Consider the following 15,106-nt stretch of genomic DNA (forward strand, 5'->3'; position numbering starts at 1 on the left):
CTGGCTGTGTAAGTGGATTGTAGATGGCAATGATTGAATGAACGTGTGAATGCATGAACCTATAACCATGGGCTCCTGTCTTTCATCCTTTTGTCTAATGGTCTGAAAGTCCTGTGGGATGGACTGGGGGGCAGTGTGGAGGTAGATCCCCTGTTAGGGTGGACTAGGGGGCAATGTGGAGGTAGATCCCCTTGAGTGGGTTCTTTGAACCCACTCAGGGGTCAGTTGATGAGCTCCTGGATTAGGGTGTGCAATGGAAAGGAAATGCAAAGCCTAGATGGCCTTTGAAGGAAGAAACAATAGCATTTGGATACAGAAAATGAAGAAGAACCAGAAGTGACTGACTCGCTGCCTGCCTGATTGACTCATTTATTTGGCAAATGTTTATTGAGTGCTTCTTATGTGGCTGGCCCTGTGCCAGGTTCTGAGAATAGTGGTGGCCCCAATAAACATGGTCTTTACCATGTTTGTCTCTCCATGTAGGGGAGACAAAATCAACTTGTAAACCAACACAGGTATAATCTAATGTCAGCGCTCAGTGCCATGATGAAACGGGAGGGGAAAGAAAATGATAGAGAGGGTGTGAGTGGATGTAAGTTGGTCAGGGAGGGCTTCTCTGAGGAGGTGACATTTGAGCAGGACAAGTGGGATTCTGAGTTTCCAAACCTGAGATCTTCTGAGAGACCCTACTGCTTCAGAAAGAGTCCCTTGCATGTTCCCTGAAGTGCCCTATAGACACGATCCCCATTTTGCCATTGAGGAAACTGAGGCAAAGGGAGTGTGGCACACAGAGTCACTCTGCTGGTCAGCCCTGCCGCAGGAGATGAAAACCTGGCTCCCACAGCACCCTCCCTTTCCTGCTGGCAGCTCCCCCAGAAGCCCTCATGCTTCCAGTTCTGCTCGACTCCTCCCCTTCCCCCGGAGGTATTTTTAGTCTCCCAGAGCCCCTTCCCCAGTCTGCTGTTGCCTCATCATTCTGCTTGACTTGCTTTCACCTGCTCAGAGGCGGCTGTGACAGGGCTGCGAGCTGCATGTCAAGCTGTCCCTGGCTTCCCAGAGGGGTGTGGAGGGGGAGGGCAGCTGAGGGTGACCACCCTCGGCAGTGCGGGCAGGCAGGAGGCCTGTCAGTGCCCGGGGTGACTGCCAGCGCCTACAGATCCCTCTTGGGGTCAACTCTGAGTAATGAGGGCGAGGGGAGGAGGGCTGCTGGCTGTCAGCGCTGCAGGGGTGGGGTGGGGAGGGAAACCAGTGGGAGGGAGGGAGGAAGTGGAATTTGTTTTGGAGAGAGACAAGCTGAGGAGGTGACAGAGGTGGTAGCTTGGCAGGTGGTGTTGATTGGGAAGTGGGTGTGTTTTCTGAGTGTGTGTTGCAGGCCTAGGGTACAGGCCTTTCCACTGTGAAGTCCCCAGTGAGTGTGTGCATGGAGTGTGTGTGCACAGAGTGTGAGCGTGTGTGTGAGAGTCTCCCAGGCCTTTCAACCACCAAGTCCGCATGGCCACTTTTCCAAGCCAGGCCCCAGGGGCTGCCCCATTTCCCCTGGACCCCAGGCTGCTGCCAGGTCTCATTCCTCACCTGCTGCCCCTTCCTCTCTGTCCCCAAAGACCCCCACAGGCCCTTTCCTTGGTTGGGAGTTGACTGCTACTCATTACCAAAGAATGACACACGTGACCAGTGTGGGACTTACAAAGGTTTAAAAATAAACCTCGCCGTGTTCTTGTCACCACCGCCCTGGTGCTGCAGAGCTGCCAGCAACCTCTCTGACTGGGCTCTTTGATTCTTGAAGGTAGAGCTCATTCCACCGCCACCCCGGGTCATGCTGACCCTGTCTGGGAGATTCACACAGGGTGGTGGTATCAGAAGTCCAGCCCAGGAGACCGTGAGGTTCAAGGTCTTCATCACTGGCTGGAGGCCCAAGGCAGACCACACAGGGAGGCCAAAGCCCATCCCTACTGAGTAGGCCAAGCCTGGGGTGGTGGCAGGAGCTCCCCTGTATCTACACTAGTGCATTGGGCCTCCCCTGCATCTACACTAGTGCATCAGGACTGTCTGGCTCTTGGGACACAGGGGGGATGGACACAGGAACCTAGGGAGACAACTACAATTATGCCTCCTTGCCCCTGTCAGGCCTTGCTCCTGATACACGCAGCAGCTGGTCAGCCGAGGGGCCTGAGGTTGTCATCCTCAGTGGTGTCAGTGAGGCTAGGAGGCTAAGGAGCTGGAGGAAGCGGCCTCAGTGGCACTGTAGTGTGTGGGAATTTGGTAGAGGAGGGCTTTTCAGTACGGCTGCCCTGAGTAGCCGAATGACCTTGGGCAAGCTACTTAACCTCTCTATCACTTCAGTCCTTTGATCTGTAAAATGGCCACCCTAGTAGAAACCACCTCTTGGAGTTGTGAAGATTTAATGAGATGATACAGGTGAGCAACTGAGTGATTTCGGGCACGCGTCACCTGACCTCTCTGGGCCTCAGTTTCCTCCCCTGTAAGATGGGACTGGTGTTGGCACAAAAGTTGGGATGAAGATGGTGTAAGGAGCTTGCAGAGCACATGCTCCAGAGCCGTAGTGATGACCGTGGTAACGAGCATCCCATACCCCAATGTCTCCCCAGGCTCGTGGCTCTGCGGGGGGCAGGAGGAGGCACGACGCCGCCTCTCAGGAAGACCACGACAAACCTTACGTCTGTGACAGTAAGTATGGGCCGGTCCCACCTTCCTTCTTCTGCCCCTGACCCCAGGGCCCCCCTTCCCTGTGCTTCCTTGGCCGTCCGCTTGCCAGCCTCAGCGTGTGCTCGCCTCTTCCTCTCTGTCCGCACCCCAGCTTACCCGCCTGTCACCTCCGCCGCAGTCACCACTTCCTTGGGCTGCTGCTGCCCCGGGAGGGGGTTTCTGCAGAGGGGAAGCCAGCCGGGGTGGCCCCCACCCTCAGTTCTGTGCCCCCACCTCCTGCCATGCCTCCTGCGTGGCTCTCCTCTGGCTCTCTCTCTCACGCTCTCTGTCTCCTTTAAGATTCATCCTCTATTTCTTTCTGTATTTCAGAGAGTTACAAACAAAAGCATAACTCAAAACCCTCCGACAAAGGTACTTGGCTCGTCGTGGCTTTTCATTTGTTTCCCTTTAATTTCCTTTCCCTCTTTCTCTCCTGTCCTAGGTAGGGCAAGTTATGAATCTTTCTATGACGATGACTTACTTTAATAAATGGCCCTCGATCCATCTCTAGTCTTTCCTGCTTGCTTCAGAAACATCTTTTGGACAAGCGACTCCCTGGCTGACTCCTGAGTTTAGGGTCTGCAGACAGAGCTAGGGAGCCCACGGGAGGCGAGTTGCAGGGAGCCAGGGCAGTGGGTGGACCTCTGGAAACCTGCAGCTTGAGGAGGGATGTGGTCAGCTCCAGACAGCAGAGCACTGAGTGGCGGATTGAAAACCTGTGCCCTAGTCATCTTCTCATGGTACTGGGTACCATTTGCTCATTCCATGGGAGGGCAGCCCTCACCACCACACTCCTAATGGTCTTCCCTTGCCATCTTCTTTTCTCTGAGGATGCAGAGCTTCACCATAGGAGGGAAGGGGCTGCAGTGAGGATGGCAGTAAAACAGTCGAGGCTGGACCCTGGCATGGGGCTCCCTCTGGGTGTCCCACCCATCTCGCTGGGGTCTGCAGTCTCCCTGAAGGCAGGGAGAGAGCCAGGCGGGGGGGCGCCCAGGGAGCGGGCTGGGGGTGGTGTCTTTTGTCTCCCCCTTCAGTGGCCTCTTTTGATTTCAAAAAGTTGTTCTGTGTCCGATGGGGTGACAGCTGATTGGAGAACATTTTGCTAGAAGAACTCAAACTCCATGACCCCCATTTGGCTGCTTAATACTCCGTGCAGATGCCATTCTCGAGACAACTCCTGCAGGTAACGTCTCCACCCCAAAGCAATTCCAATCCAGGATGAGGAGGGAGCAGCGCACGGGGTCTGGTGCCTTTTGGCAGCACCAGGAAGTGCCTACCTTGGCCTGGGTCTTGCTTCCTACATGGCGTTCAGTTTCGCTCTGATACGTAGAAGCCCAAGCCTGCTGACCCTTGAGAGACTGGCTCTAGGCCATGGGCTGGGAAGGGCCCTCAGACCCCCTTGGGCTTTCCAGCTGTGTTTGGCTTGACCAGTACATCTATCAAGAATGCGGTGGCTATGGCCGGGCGTGCGGTGGCTATGGCCGGGCGTGGTGGCTCACGCCTGTAATCCCAGCACTTTGGGAGGCCGAGACGGGCGGATCACGAGGTCAGGAGATCGAGACCATCCTGGCTAACACGGTGAAACCCCGTCTCTACTAAAAAATACAAAAAACTAGCCGGGCGAGGTGGCGGGCGCCTGTAGTCCCAGATACTTGGGAGGCTGAGGCAGGAGAATGGCGTGAACCCAGGAGGTGGAGCTTGCAGTGAGCTGAGATCCGGCCACTGCACTCCAGCCTGAGCGACAGAGCGAGACTCCGTCTCAAAAAAAAAAAAAAAAAAAAGAAATTGACTTCTATACCTCCACTACCCATGCCTAAGTTGAAGAATTGAATGCTTACCTGTTCTGTGACTCCCTGACCCCAATAGAGAAAGCCCTTCAAGACACAAAATTAGACAAGCGACAGAGCAAGACTCCGTCTCCAAAAAAAAAAAAACAAAAAACAAAGAATGCCAACAACTGCTTTGGAACTGGGGCATTGCTACTGTATTCTTCTTTTATTTATTTGTTTTAGAGAGGCTCTCGCTTTGTCACCCAGGCTGGAGTATAGGGGTGCAGTCATAGGATTATAGCTCACTACAGCCTTGACCTCCTGGACTCAAGCCATCCTCCTGCCTCAGCATACCCAGCAGCTAGGACTACAGGCCAGTGCCGCTATGCTTGGTTAAGTTTTAAAAATTTTCTGTAGAGACGGGGTCTTGCCTAGGCTGGTCTTGAACTCCTGGTTTCAAGTGATCCCCCTGCCTTGGCCTCCCAAAGTGCTGGGATTACAGGTGTGAGCCACTATGCCCAGCCCTTTGTTCCTCTTTTAAAATGCTTTATCTTCATATGTGATTGTCTGCTACCATAGACAGTGGGATCCCTTTTTGCTCTATCTCTACAGCTTTCACTGGATTCCCAGCCAATCATAATCCCGTGGACTCCCAGACACACACACCTGTGTGCCGTTTTCTCCGACTTCACCCCCTCCCAGTTCCTCTCCTCCCACCTTTGCCTCTGACTTCTGCCTCCTTGTGGATCATCTCCATGAAGTGCCCTTTGGGGGCGTCCCTCTCTTACCGGGCACCCCTCTTCTGCAAAGTGCTTGCATCACGCGCTCTCTCTTGAGCCCCCGTGGCTTCGTTTCGGGGCTCTCAGTGCCCTTGGCTTCTCCCGATGCCCTCCCCGCGGGCTCTCTCCCGCCTTCTGTGTGCCCTGTAGTGCCTGGGAGGCCTGATGGCAGGCTTTCTGGAAGTCTCAGTGGCTGCTTTCTTGGCTCTGTCCGCATGCGTGCTGCCTCCTCTCCCTCTCTCGGTGGAGCAGGGGCCACTGTCGATTACCCTTCTCTGTTCTGGCTCTCTTAGGAAATTGTGTGGCAGCTTGGTGATTAATAGACTTTATTTTTATCTGGTGCCCTTCAGACATGTGATCCTTTGGGATAGAAATGACCTTTGGAGAGGTCACGAGGCCCACCCCCCCACCCCCAAACTGGGCAAGGAGTGCTTTTAATAATCTCTAATGCATCCTAAGTAGAGAGGTGTCTGGCCGCCTCCTCGAGGGGTCCCCAGGGATGGTGTTACCATAAGCTGCCCTTTCTTCCAAGATGCCAGCTGTGCTTCGAATGAGTGTTTTTCCTTAATAGGAGCTGAAAATTTTCTCTCCTACAGGTCCCCTTGTCGTTTGCGCATCTTTCCCTAACGAATAGGCACATTAGGGCTTTGTCCATTTGGGAGACCTTCTGAACATCCCGTACGTTCTTGGTTGACTTAGGACCCCAACCCATAGTCTCTGTGGCACCCTGCTCGGAATTCCCTTCCAGGTCTACACTTAAACATGACACTCCTAGGAAGCAGCGTCAAGTCCAGGTGGCTCAAAGAGCAACAGACGTATTTCCTTATTTATGCCCTGTCCACCCTCTCATCAACTTACCAGTTGGAGCCTGTCCCAGCCCTGGTGTCGATACCTCTCCAGGTGCATGCTCTTTTCTACTTATGCATTTGATTATTCCTTCTTCCATAAATCACCTGCATTTGGTCCCATTGAGTCTCAATAAACAGATCCAATAATATGTGACTTCAATATACAAGATTCAATAAAGGCAAATTTAAAGACATTGCCCAGTAGTTAAATTTCATTCTCCACAGATTTGCCATCCCTGCCATTTTTGTATCATCTATGGTGTGATTTGCATAATTCCCACTCCATCTTTCGAGTTATTTATGAAAATATTAGATCACCTTGGACCCCAACTCCTTTCTGGGTTTATGTGGAGTGGTAATAAGCTATATTCTGATGTGATTTATTTAACCCTTCCTGGAATGCATTCCTGAAGATAGTGGTCCTATGTGTGCTTCCTCCAAGCTTCCTTTTCAAAATGGGTGGCTGGAATATTATTGCAGCTGCTAACGCCAGGTGATAGAGAGTTTGCCTGATGCCTTTCACTCAGTCATTGAATTTCTTCCATCTCAGAGAAATATTAAATCACCTGAACGTGATTGATGTTTTACCCAATCCATGGTGTATGGATGTATGAATACTTTGTTTTCCAGCAAGTAACCAGTCTTTCTTAATTACCTTGAAAGTTTACCAAGCTTAAGGATTAAAGTTCTGTTTCTTCCCTTTTAATCTCTTGCCTAAGGAGAAGTGTTCTTATGCACAAAGACAGCAACTGATAGGACATTGTGGAAAAGGCTGTTGGTGTTTGTGAAAGTGTAGACCTGGACCAGCTGCACAGCAATGCCTAGATGCTTCTTAGAATTCAGACTCCTGGGCCCCACATCAGGCCTCCTGTATCAGAATCACTGAAGGGAAGGCCAAGGGGCCTGCATTTTCTGAGAGCTCTTCAGGGCATTCTTGTGTATACTGGTTTTTGACAGTGATAAGTCTACTTCATTTAAACATGAAGGCTTCTGGCTCCTGACTGCTCAGCTCTTGTTATTCCCTGCTTTTTGCATCTGGACATTCTGGAGTCTCCAGGAATTCTCCAGGCAGGTTGCCACTGGCTTGCACCAGTGTTTTAGTTGGTCTCCTTAGAATCTATTCTTTCCATTTATTTCGCATTGATATACAACTCAGCAATCCAGTGCTTGATTTTTCATTCACTTAGTCGCTTTAAATCCTAGCAGTATCCTTAGCCCCGTTTTATAGGCGGGATGGTAATTGGGGACAGGTGTGTGGAAGGAATCCTTGGATTTGGGCTACTAGAAAGTTTTAAAAGTCATTTCAAGAGTTTGCCTCTTCTCTTCCTAATTGCTCCCAAGCCTGAATTTTTCTGTTAGCGTCATTGGAGCCAACTCCTGATGAGAGACCCACTTTTCCATTTTCTTTGTTCAAGAAACATCATAGAAAAGAAGTTGGTGATGACGATGTGTTGTTCAGGGAGAACATTTTGTCTCTAAGCATTAGCCATGCGGGGAGGAGCAAAGCAGGCATATGCCCTTTTGCTAGACACAAGGGAAGCAGTGTGGGAAGTTTTCTTTTCTCCTCAAAGTGTTTTCTGAATCATGGTCTTAATGCCTGTGAGTGGGTGCTTAGGGTGTGTAGAGCACTAGGCTAAGTATTTCACATGGATTATCTCTGTAAACCCCCCACCAACCCGGAGAGGCAGGGACGGTTGACCTCACTTTACTCTGAAGAAACTGAGGCTCAGAGAGGTGTAGGGCCTTGTCCATGGTCACACAACTGGGATCTAGGATGCGAACACTGGGATATGATCCCAGCGTCCTCAACTCTAGAACCGCCATACCCTAGGACATCTTCCACACTAACTGCCCCTTAAGTATGCTCTCCTACCCTGGAGTTTGGTTCTCTTGAGGCTGCAGAAGAAACGTTTTCAAAGTTAATTAATGAGCACGCACACCTTACTTATGAGGTGAAGCCCTGGCCGCTGTCGACGGGCAGTTTCTAGGCATCGGGCTGGCAGGCTGGAGTCAGGTAGTAATTACAGTTGAGTGGAATGGAATGAATTATATGATTTCCAGCCTTTTAAATTTAAATCTATTAAAATCACTGCCCCCCAACTAGGGCATTAGGCTAGATTAGTGACAAAAGGCAAATAGACGTGGCTAAAGCCCTCCTAGAAGCATGACTCACCCCTGAGTCCCGTCCGGTGTCACACACCAGGAGTGGGTCCTCTCAAGGCAGCCTCTGTCTCGGCAAAGTCTTTGTTCTCTACCACCTCCACCCCACAGATGTGCATCTTCAGTTGTGTGGCCACTTCACGCTGTTGCCTCCCTTCTAGAAACCCAGTCGGGGAGTGTGTTGCCAAACCAGTGAGGGTAGTATCAGAATAGGGTCTAGGGTCTCTTCCGGTTCTAAAGTCTCTTGTTCCTTGGCGGTGGTAGACTTCAGAGAGAAGGGTATCAGGCTGATGGGAGGAACAGGCTGGATGTCTAGTCCTGGTTCTACACCTCAATCACTATGGCACTGGTTTCCTCCTTTGTCCATGAGGGGATGGCTCCTCCCTTGGGCCTCTGGACTGCCCTCATCAGCACTCCTTCCCTGCACAGTGGCGCCTTTCTTCCCAGGCAGCAGCTTAACAATGATGCTCTTTACTAGGGAGGCAAGATGTCTGGAGGACATGAAGGGAACAGCGGATTGGGGAATGCCACGGGAAACTGTACCACAGGCCAAGAGGTGCGATGGGATGGGTGGATCTGCGGATTGGACAGACAAAAGCTTGAACCCAAGGCAGTCCCAGAAAATCTGCTTGACATCAACCTCTTTCAAACTACCCTGGTTTTACCCCTAACCAAGTGCAGCAGGGGGAGTTAGATGACTCTTGCAGTTTTGCCAAAAACAATTTTTTTTTGAGGGCATTAAGGCCCATATTCTTTAAGGCTCACGTGCTTTTCGCTTCAAGCTGCAGTGGAAAAGCCAATAACGCGGCCTTCAGGCTCACTGCCTTTGCCGCTGAAGGGAAACCGGGCTCATCACTCAGTTGTCTTGCAGGTCCTTGGATGGGGGTGCGATGGGGGAGGGTAGGAAAGGCTCGGTGCCCCCAGAAACTTGATTTGTGGAGCGAGGCTTGTGGCCTGGGATTGATCCCTGGAGACTGAGTGCATTGTTCCAGCAAAGCTGGGTCTGTTTAAATATTTAAATGCCATTGTGTCATGGACACAGGTTGCAGGTGTTCCGGCAGGACTGGCCAGAGGCAGGGCTGGGGAGAAGGAGGAGTTTCTCTTTGCTTTCCCTAGACCCTTCTATCTCCGCCTCCTCTCCTCCAGGGCTCTCATCTTGGCATTTGACCTTCTAACCTACACCTGTCTTCTCTGGGCTGTGACTCACACCCTCTGGAGTTATTTTCTATTTGGTCACAACCTTGTTCTCCACTGTTTCTTGATGCAAACCTCGTGACAATTCCTATTTCTGTGAAGATGGCCCATAACAGGGTAGATATTAACAATTGTAGAGGTGCTTTTTATTATTTTTAAAATAACTTTTTCTATGGAAATAGTATTTGTTCATTGCAGAATAATCAGGAATTACAGATATGCAAAGCAGAGGTTGCAGTGAGCCGAGATCACGCCATTGCTCTCCAGCCCGGGTGACAGAACAAAACTCCATCTCAAAAAAAAAAAAAAAAAAAGTGGAAAAAATAAAAGTCACCCATAATCTCACTCCTCAGAGATAACTTACATTTTGTTTTGCTGTATTCCATTCTAGGATTAATTCTATCTCTGTCTATACACACACACACACACACACACACACACACACGACGACGAATAAATGATACGTACCATTTTAATGCCCCCTGCCACACTCAGTGATACATCAGGATCATCTTTCTGTGTCAATAAACAGATTTTATGACATAGTTTTTGGGACTGTATAGTATTCTATTATACAGATGTGCCACAGCTTACGGACATGTCTCATAATTTGCTTAATGTTCTACTGTTAGATGTTTAGACAGTCTAATATCCGTTTACTATTAAAAGCACTGTTCCAGCTATACGTTTGCATAATGCTTTATCGTTTCCTAGAAGTACAACTGTGAGGCTGCAGGGCCTGGTGCATGGCCTTTGATCTCTCTTATTTTGAGTCATGGTGGGGAGTATAGGAAAGCAAGGAGCCTGATGGGTCTGCCAGGTTGCAGAGAGCTGGGTGAAGCAGGATGTGCCCTGACTTTGGAGTGGCTCTGCTGCTTGTTATCTGTGACATCGAGAAAGTCGTTTTGCTGCTGGGAGTCTCCATGTCCTCCGGTGTGCGTGGGGATGGGGCACGGTGGGAAAGCTGACTGTGATGTTGTATATAAAAAGCTTTGCACGTGGCATGTGTTTGACAAAGGTTTCCCCCACCTTGGCCTTCTTATTTTCTTTCTCCAATATACCTGGAAGGAGAAAGGCTGATATTGCACAGGAGAGAGCACCCTGCTGGACGGTATTTAAGTGAGGGGACAGTGAGCACTGAAGGAACAGGGCAGGGAATGGTCACACGATGAGGGGTTGCTATGTCACAGGGTGCAGCCCCAGGATGCCAAGAAGGCCCTTAGGGCACATGGATGGAATTGATGTTGGCCCCCAGGGGTGGATGGGTGTGCCCAGGGGTAGGGGGAAGAGATAATAATGATAATGCTGAAGTTTGTTGACTTATATTATAGACCTGGAATATTCTGTTGGCTTCATCTATATTAACTCTTTAACCCCCACAAAAGTGCTGTGAGATGGATGCTTTGGTCATCTCTATCCTACAGATAAGGAAACTGGGGAGAGGAAGGGTTAATTAACTTTCCTGAGGTCATACGGTGAATAAATGGCAGAGCCAGGATTTGATCCCAGTCATTCATCTCTCTCTCTTTCTTTTCCTCGCTCTCATTCTCCTTCTCTCCCCCACCACACGTACTATCACTCCCCCTTTCTGGAAGCTGCTGGTACCTTGTGCATACCTCCTGGTAGGCTGTCTCCCACATTATGTGATGACAATTTGTTTCTCTGCTCCCTCAGGCTGGACTTTGAGCCTTCTGAGGGCAGGGTCCAGGCCAGAATCAACTTGCAGCCCAGCCGCAGCAGTGGTGCTTCCAAACTGTTGATGAATATCTGGAGAAGGGAATGTGGGATGTGCATACCAGGAAAGAAGAAGGATCAGCTCGACTAACCCAGAGCATGTGGGTAGGGAGATTGGGGGCACAGAGTTAGACCAGGGCTGCTGAGAACATCAGGCTGAGGTGCTTAGAGCCACAGTACCCAAGCTTTTTGGCACCAGGGACTGGTTTCATGGAAGAAAATTTTTCACGGACCAGGGGTGGGGGGCAGGTTTTGGGATGATTTGAGCACATTACACTTATTGTGCACTTTATTTGTATGATTATTACATTGTAATATATAATGAAATAATTATACAGCTCACCATAATGTAGAATCAGTGGGAGCCCTGAGCTTGTTTTCCCTCAACAAGATGGTCCCATCTGGGGGTGATGAGAGACAGTGACAGATCGTCAGGCATTAGATTCTCATAAGGAGCACACAACCTAGATCCCTTGCATGTGCAGTTCACAGTAGGGTTCGTGCTTCTGTGAGAATCTAATGTGAGATCTAATCTGATCAGACAGAAGGTGGAGCTCAGGCGGTAATGTGAGTGATGGAGAGCGGCTGTAAATACAGATGAAGTTTCGCTTGCCTGCCCGCCACTCACCTCCTGCTATGCAGCCCAGGTGTCAGTCTGTAGCCCGGGGGGTTGGGGACCCCTGGCTTACAGGTTGGCCTGCATGGTCAGTGGTAATTCATGACAATCCTGGGGACATCTCTAGGAAGGTTGATCTGTAGGATTCGGTGTTCAGGGAGGAAAGTCTGAAGCCTGATGACTGAGAAGAGTCTTTTCTAGTCAGCTAGGAGAAGACGTGAAATCTGGATGGTGGTGATAGCAGGAGTTAAATGGACGGGGCAGACAAGGAAGACTTAATGAAAGAGAAATTCACAGAACCCGGCAGATGATGGACAGGGTGTGGAGAGCAGGAGAGAGGAGAGAGGGAGGTGGCAATGATGACTCTTGACATCTTGCACTTGGGTCGTTGAGACACAAGGGGAGGCTTAACTGGAATATCCTAAAGGGGGGAAGTAATTTTGGGAGCGTGATGAAGCTGACATATGAGTTGGTAGAAATGGCAGGAATCCAGGCAGAAACGTCTAACAGATGCTAATGGACATTTGTTGTTTCCTCAAAGGAACTGACGAGCTTACACTGACATTGTAGGTGGAAGAAGGCCTACCTCAGGCAGGGGGCAGGGAATCACACTGGATAGCCTGGAACTCACAAATAAAGCCTGCTCAGCATTTGAGGCTGCACTGATGTCCTGGCATGGGAGGTGTACAGAGATCTTCAGAGAGAGGATGCTAGCAGGATTCCCAGATGCCTGGGGGCTGCCTCAGCTTAATGTAATCAGGTCTGATTTTTGACCTTTCTCTTTTTACCTTCCCCAGAAATGTTGACAATGACATTTATTATTTAAATTATTTTTATTGTAAAATTGAAAAGATAATTCGGTTTCACTCTTAATTTAAGCTAATTAAGGACATGCTAATGCAGGACTCTCTAGAATCAGGAATCAAAGACACTGCCCTGCAAGAGATGCCAGTTGGAAGGAGGTGGCTCCGGAGTCAGAAAGCCAGGATTTGAATCTTTACCAGGTCACTTCCTAGCCGTGACCTCAGGCAAATCACAAAACCTCTTTGAGCCTTGGTTTTTTGGTCTGTTAGGTAAGGACAATAATATTAACCTTAGTGGGTTTCCAAGAAGGTTCAATGAGACAGTGTGTAAAAACAATTAGCTCACTGCTTGGTTCATAGATATTCTCAATAAATATTTATTTTCTTTATACCGAATCGAGAAACTAACCTAAGCCGGGGCCCCAGTTGTGTTCTGTGCCCTAGCTGCTGGAGTTGTCAGGATCTAGGGAAGTCATCTGATCAAGTTAAATGAATGATCAAAAATAGCTGATGTTTGTTGAACATGTGCTGTGTGCCAGGCACTGGGCTGAGCATTGTAAGAAGATGAACTCCTGCAGTTCTCACACGCCTCCGCGAGCTACAAACTGTATTGCCCTCATTTTACAGACGAGGAAACTGAGGCTGAGAGAGATTAAGTCACTTGCCCAAGGTCACATTGCGAATTAGCTGACCCAAGAAGGCAGACTCCCGACTTCACCAGCCTTCTGTTACTCGGCTTCTCAGCAGGGCAGGAAGTGTTCCCATAACACATGGAGTGCTTTGGTTTTAGGAGTTTCTGCATTTCCCTGCTGAGGATCCAGAAATCAGGTGATAGAATATTTTGAAATGAGAGTCTGGTTGCTTCTCTCTGTTCTTCCTCACATCTAGTAAATTCCTAAAATAAGCAGGACACTGCCCCTTGATGAAGACACAGGACTTTTGGGTCACTGGAGTTTGGTAGATCCTGGGTCCCCGCCAGGCCCCAAGGAATATGGCTGTGAAAAATCAGGGTGTTTTACCCCACCCCTACCCCCAGTCCCCTGTGTCTCCATCCAAAGGAATTCAGCTTAAAATAAGCATCAAGGGTGGCCTGAAAGAAGGTATGAAGCCACAGGAGGGCAGGGTGGGGTGGGGGGAGGTGGGTGTAGCCAGCCCCTGGGAGCCTCATCATTTTCCTATCACAGTTGAGGAGATAATAGCTTCAGGACCTACAGAGAGTTGTGAAGTGCTAGAATGCAAAGGACTTAGAGATCATCTGATCCAACCCCCATATTCTGCAGATAAGAAAATCAAGATCCAGAAAGGTATGAATTTGTCCAAGGGTGCGTAGCGGGTTAGTATCAGACCCAGGACCAGACCCCCAGTCTCTAGAAGGCCACCGAGTTTGCTGGCCTCTGAGCTTCAAGGGCAGGGGAGGGAGGAGAAGCCCAGCTGGGGGCTGAGTCCACCACTGGCTTTTGAGAAAAGCCTGGCCAGTTGCAGTGACTGTGGGATGAACAGCTGTACCCTGGGTAGCCAGTCTGAAGCAGGCGGCTTTTGGAAGTATCTCCTGGGCTTTATCCTGATCTGAGCTTGTATCTGGGAGTCACACAGGGCTTTTCTCAGCTGGGGCTTCTCCCTGCTTGGGGGAATTGGTTGTGGGAATTCCTGCATTCCCCAGATGGTTCTGCAGAGAGAAGACGGAGGGCTGTTGGGAGGTGTTGGTGGCCCCAAACTTCCATGGACCAGTCTGGTAGGGTGTGAATATGCGCCAAAATAGTATCTGGCAGGACGTGAGATTCCACTCAGAAGGGCTGGATGGAAGGGAAAAGCCAGAGTGATTATGAAGATGTGGGCAAGATGAAGGTGCTGACGGGGAGAGCGGGAGGCCCTCCCTATCCCCAGCTCCAAGGAGCAGGGGAGACATGGGGTTCCCAGAGACAGGCAGGACTGTCATCTTGGAGGTGGGCCCCTGTACAGCACAGTGCCCAAGCAGGGCAGGGCCCAGGTCCCCACGTGTTTTTCTTCCCACCCTCTGTTCTCCTGCTGCTGCCTCCTTCCTGCCGAGAGCAAGGGAGCATGGGTGAAGCAGGCCATGCCAGTCAGCCCCAGGCTGTTGGGGTGGGTGGGGAGGGAGGCAGTGCCAGAGACTCACTAGCGTACCTTTTAGTCACATGCTTCAAGGGCAGAGAGACCAGGGCTCAGACTCTGGCTGTGCCATCCAGAGAATTGCTTAAACTCCCCCAGACTCATTTTTGTCGTCTGTGGAATGGGAATCCTTGCCTCCTGAGCTGTGAGATTCTGCATGGGAATGGGTGCTGCCTGATGGTAGGTCTGATGCCTTGGAGGCATCGGCAGATGACAGGCACAGTGGGGTCTGGGTGACAGATGAGGAAGTCCAGCTGCAGAGAGAAGGCAGCGGTGTCCTCAGGGTTGTATGTCAGTGCCACGGGGCAGAGCTGGGAATGAGATGCGGCTGGTGACTGGCTGGTGACTCCCAGGGCCCAGGCTTTGTCTCTGG

General features: G+C 50.3%; 1 protein-coding gene across 11 annotated transcripts in view; it reads left to right on the plus strand.

The window, feature by feature from the left end:
* Positions 1–15,106, plus strand: part of LOC105494301 (double PHD fingers 3) — a 287,462-nt gene that overhangs the window by 179,568 nt on the left and 92,788 nt on the right. For 10 of the 11 annotated variants that reach the window (XM_011762612.2, XM_011762608.3, XM_011762607.3 and 7 more), the window contains one exon: positions 2,607–2,685. In XM_011762612.2, the coding sequence (XP_011760914.1) occupies positions 2,607–2,685 (79 nt within the window). Of the gene's footprint in view, positions 1–2,606; positions 2,686–3,033; positions 4,198–15,106 lie in introns of those variants that run through there. The other variant, XM_071099914.1, reaches the window with a different exon arrangement.

The sequence above is a fragment of the Macaca nemestrina genome, chromosome 7 (genome assembly GCF_043159975.1).
Source record: "Macaca nemestrina isolate mMacNem1 chromosome 7, mMacNem.hap1, whole genome shotgun sequence".
Classification (NCBI taxonomy): domain Eukaryota; kingdom Metazoa; phylum Chordata; class Mammalia; order Primates; family Cercopithecidae; genus Macaca; species Macaca nemestrina.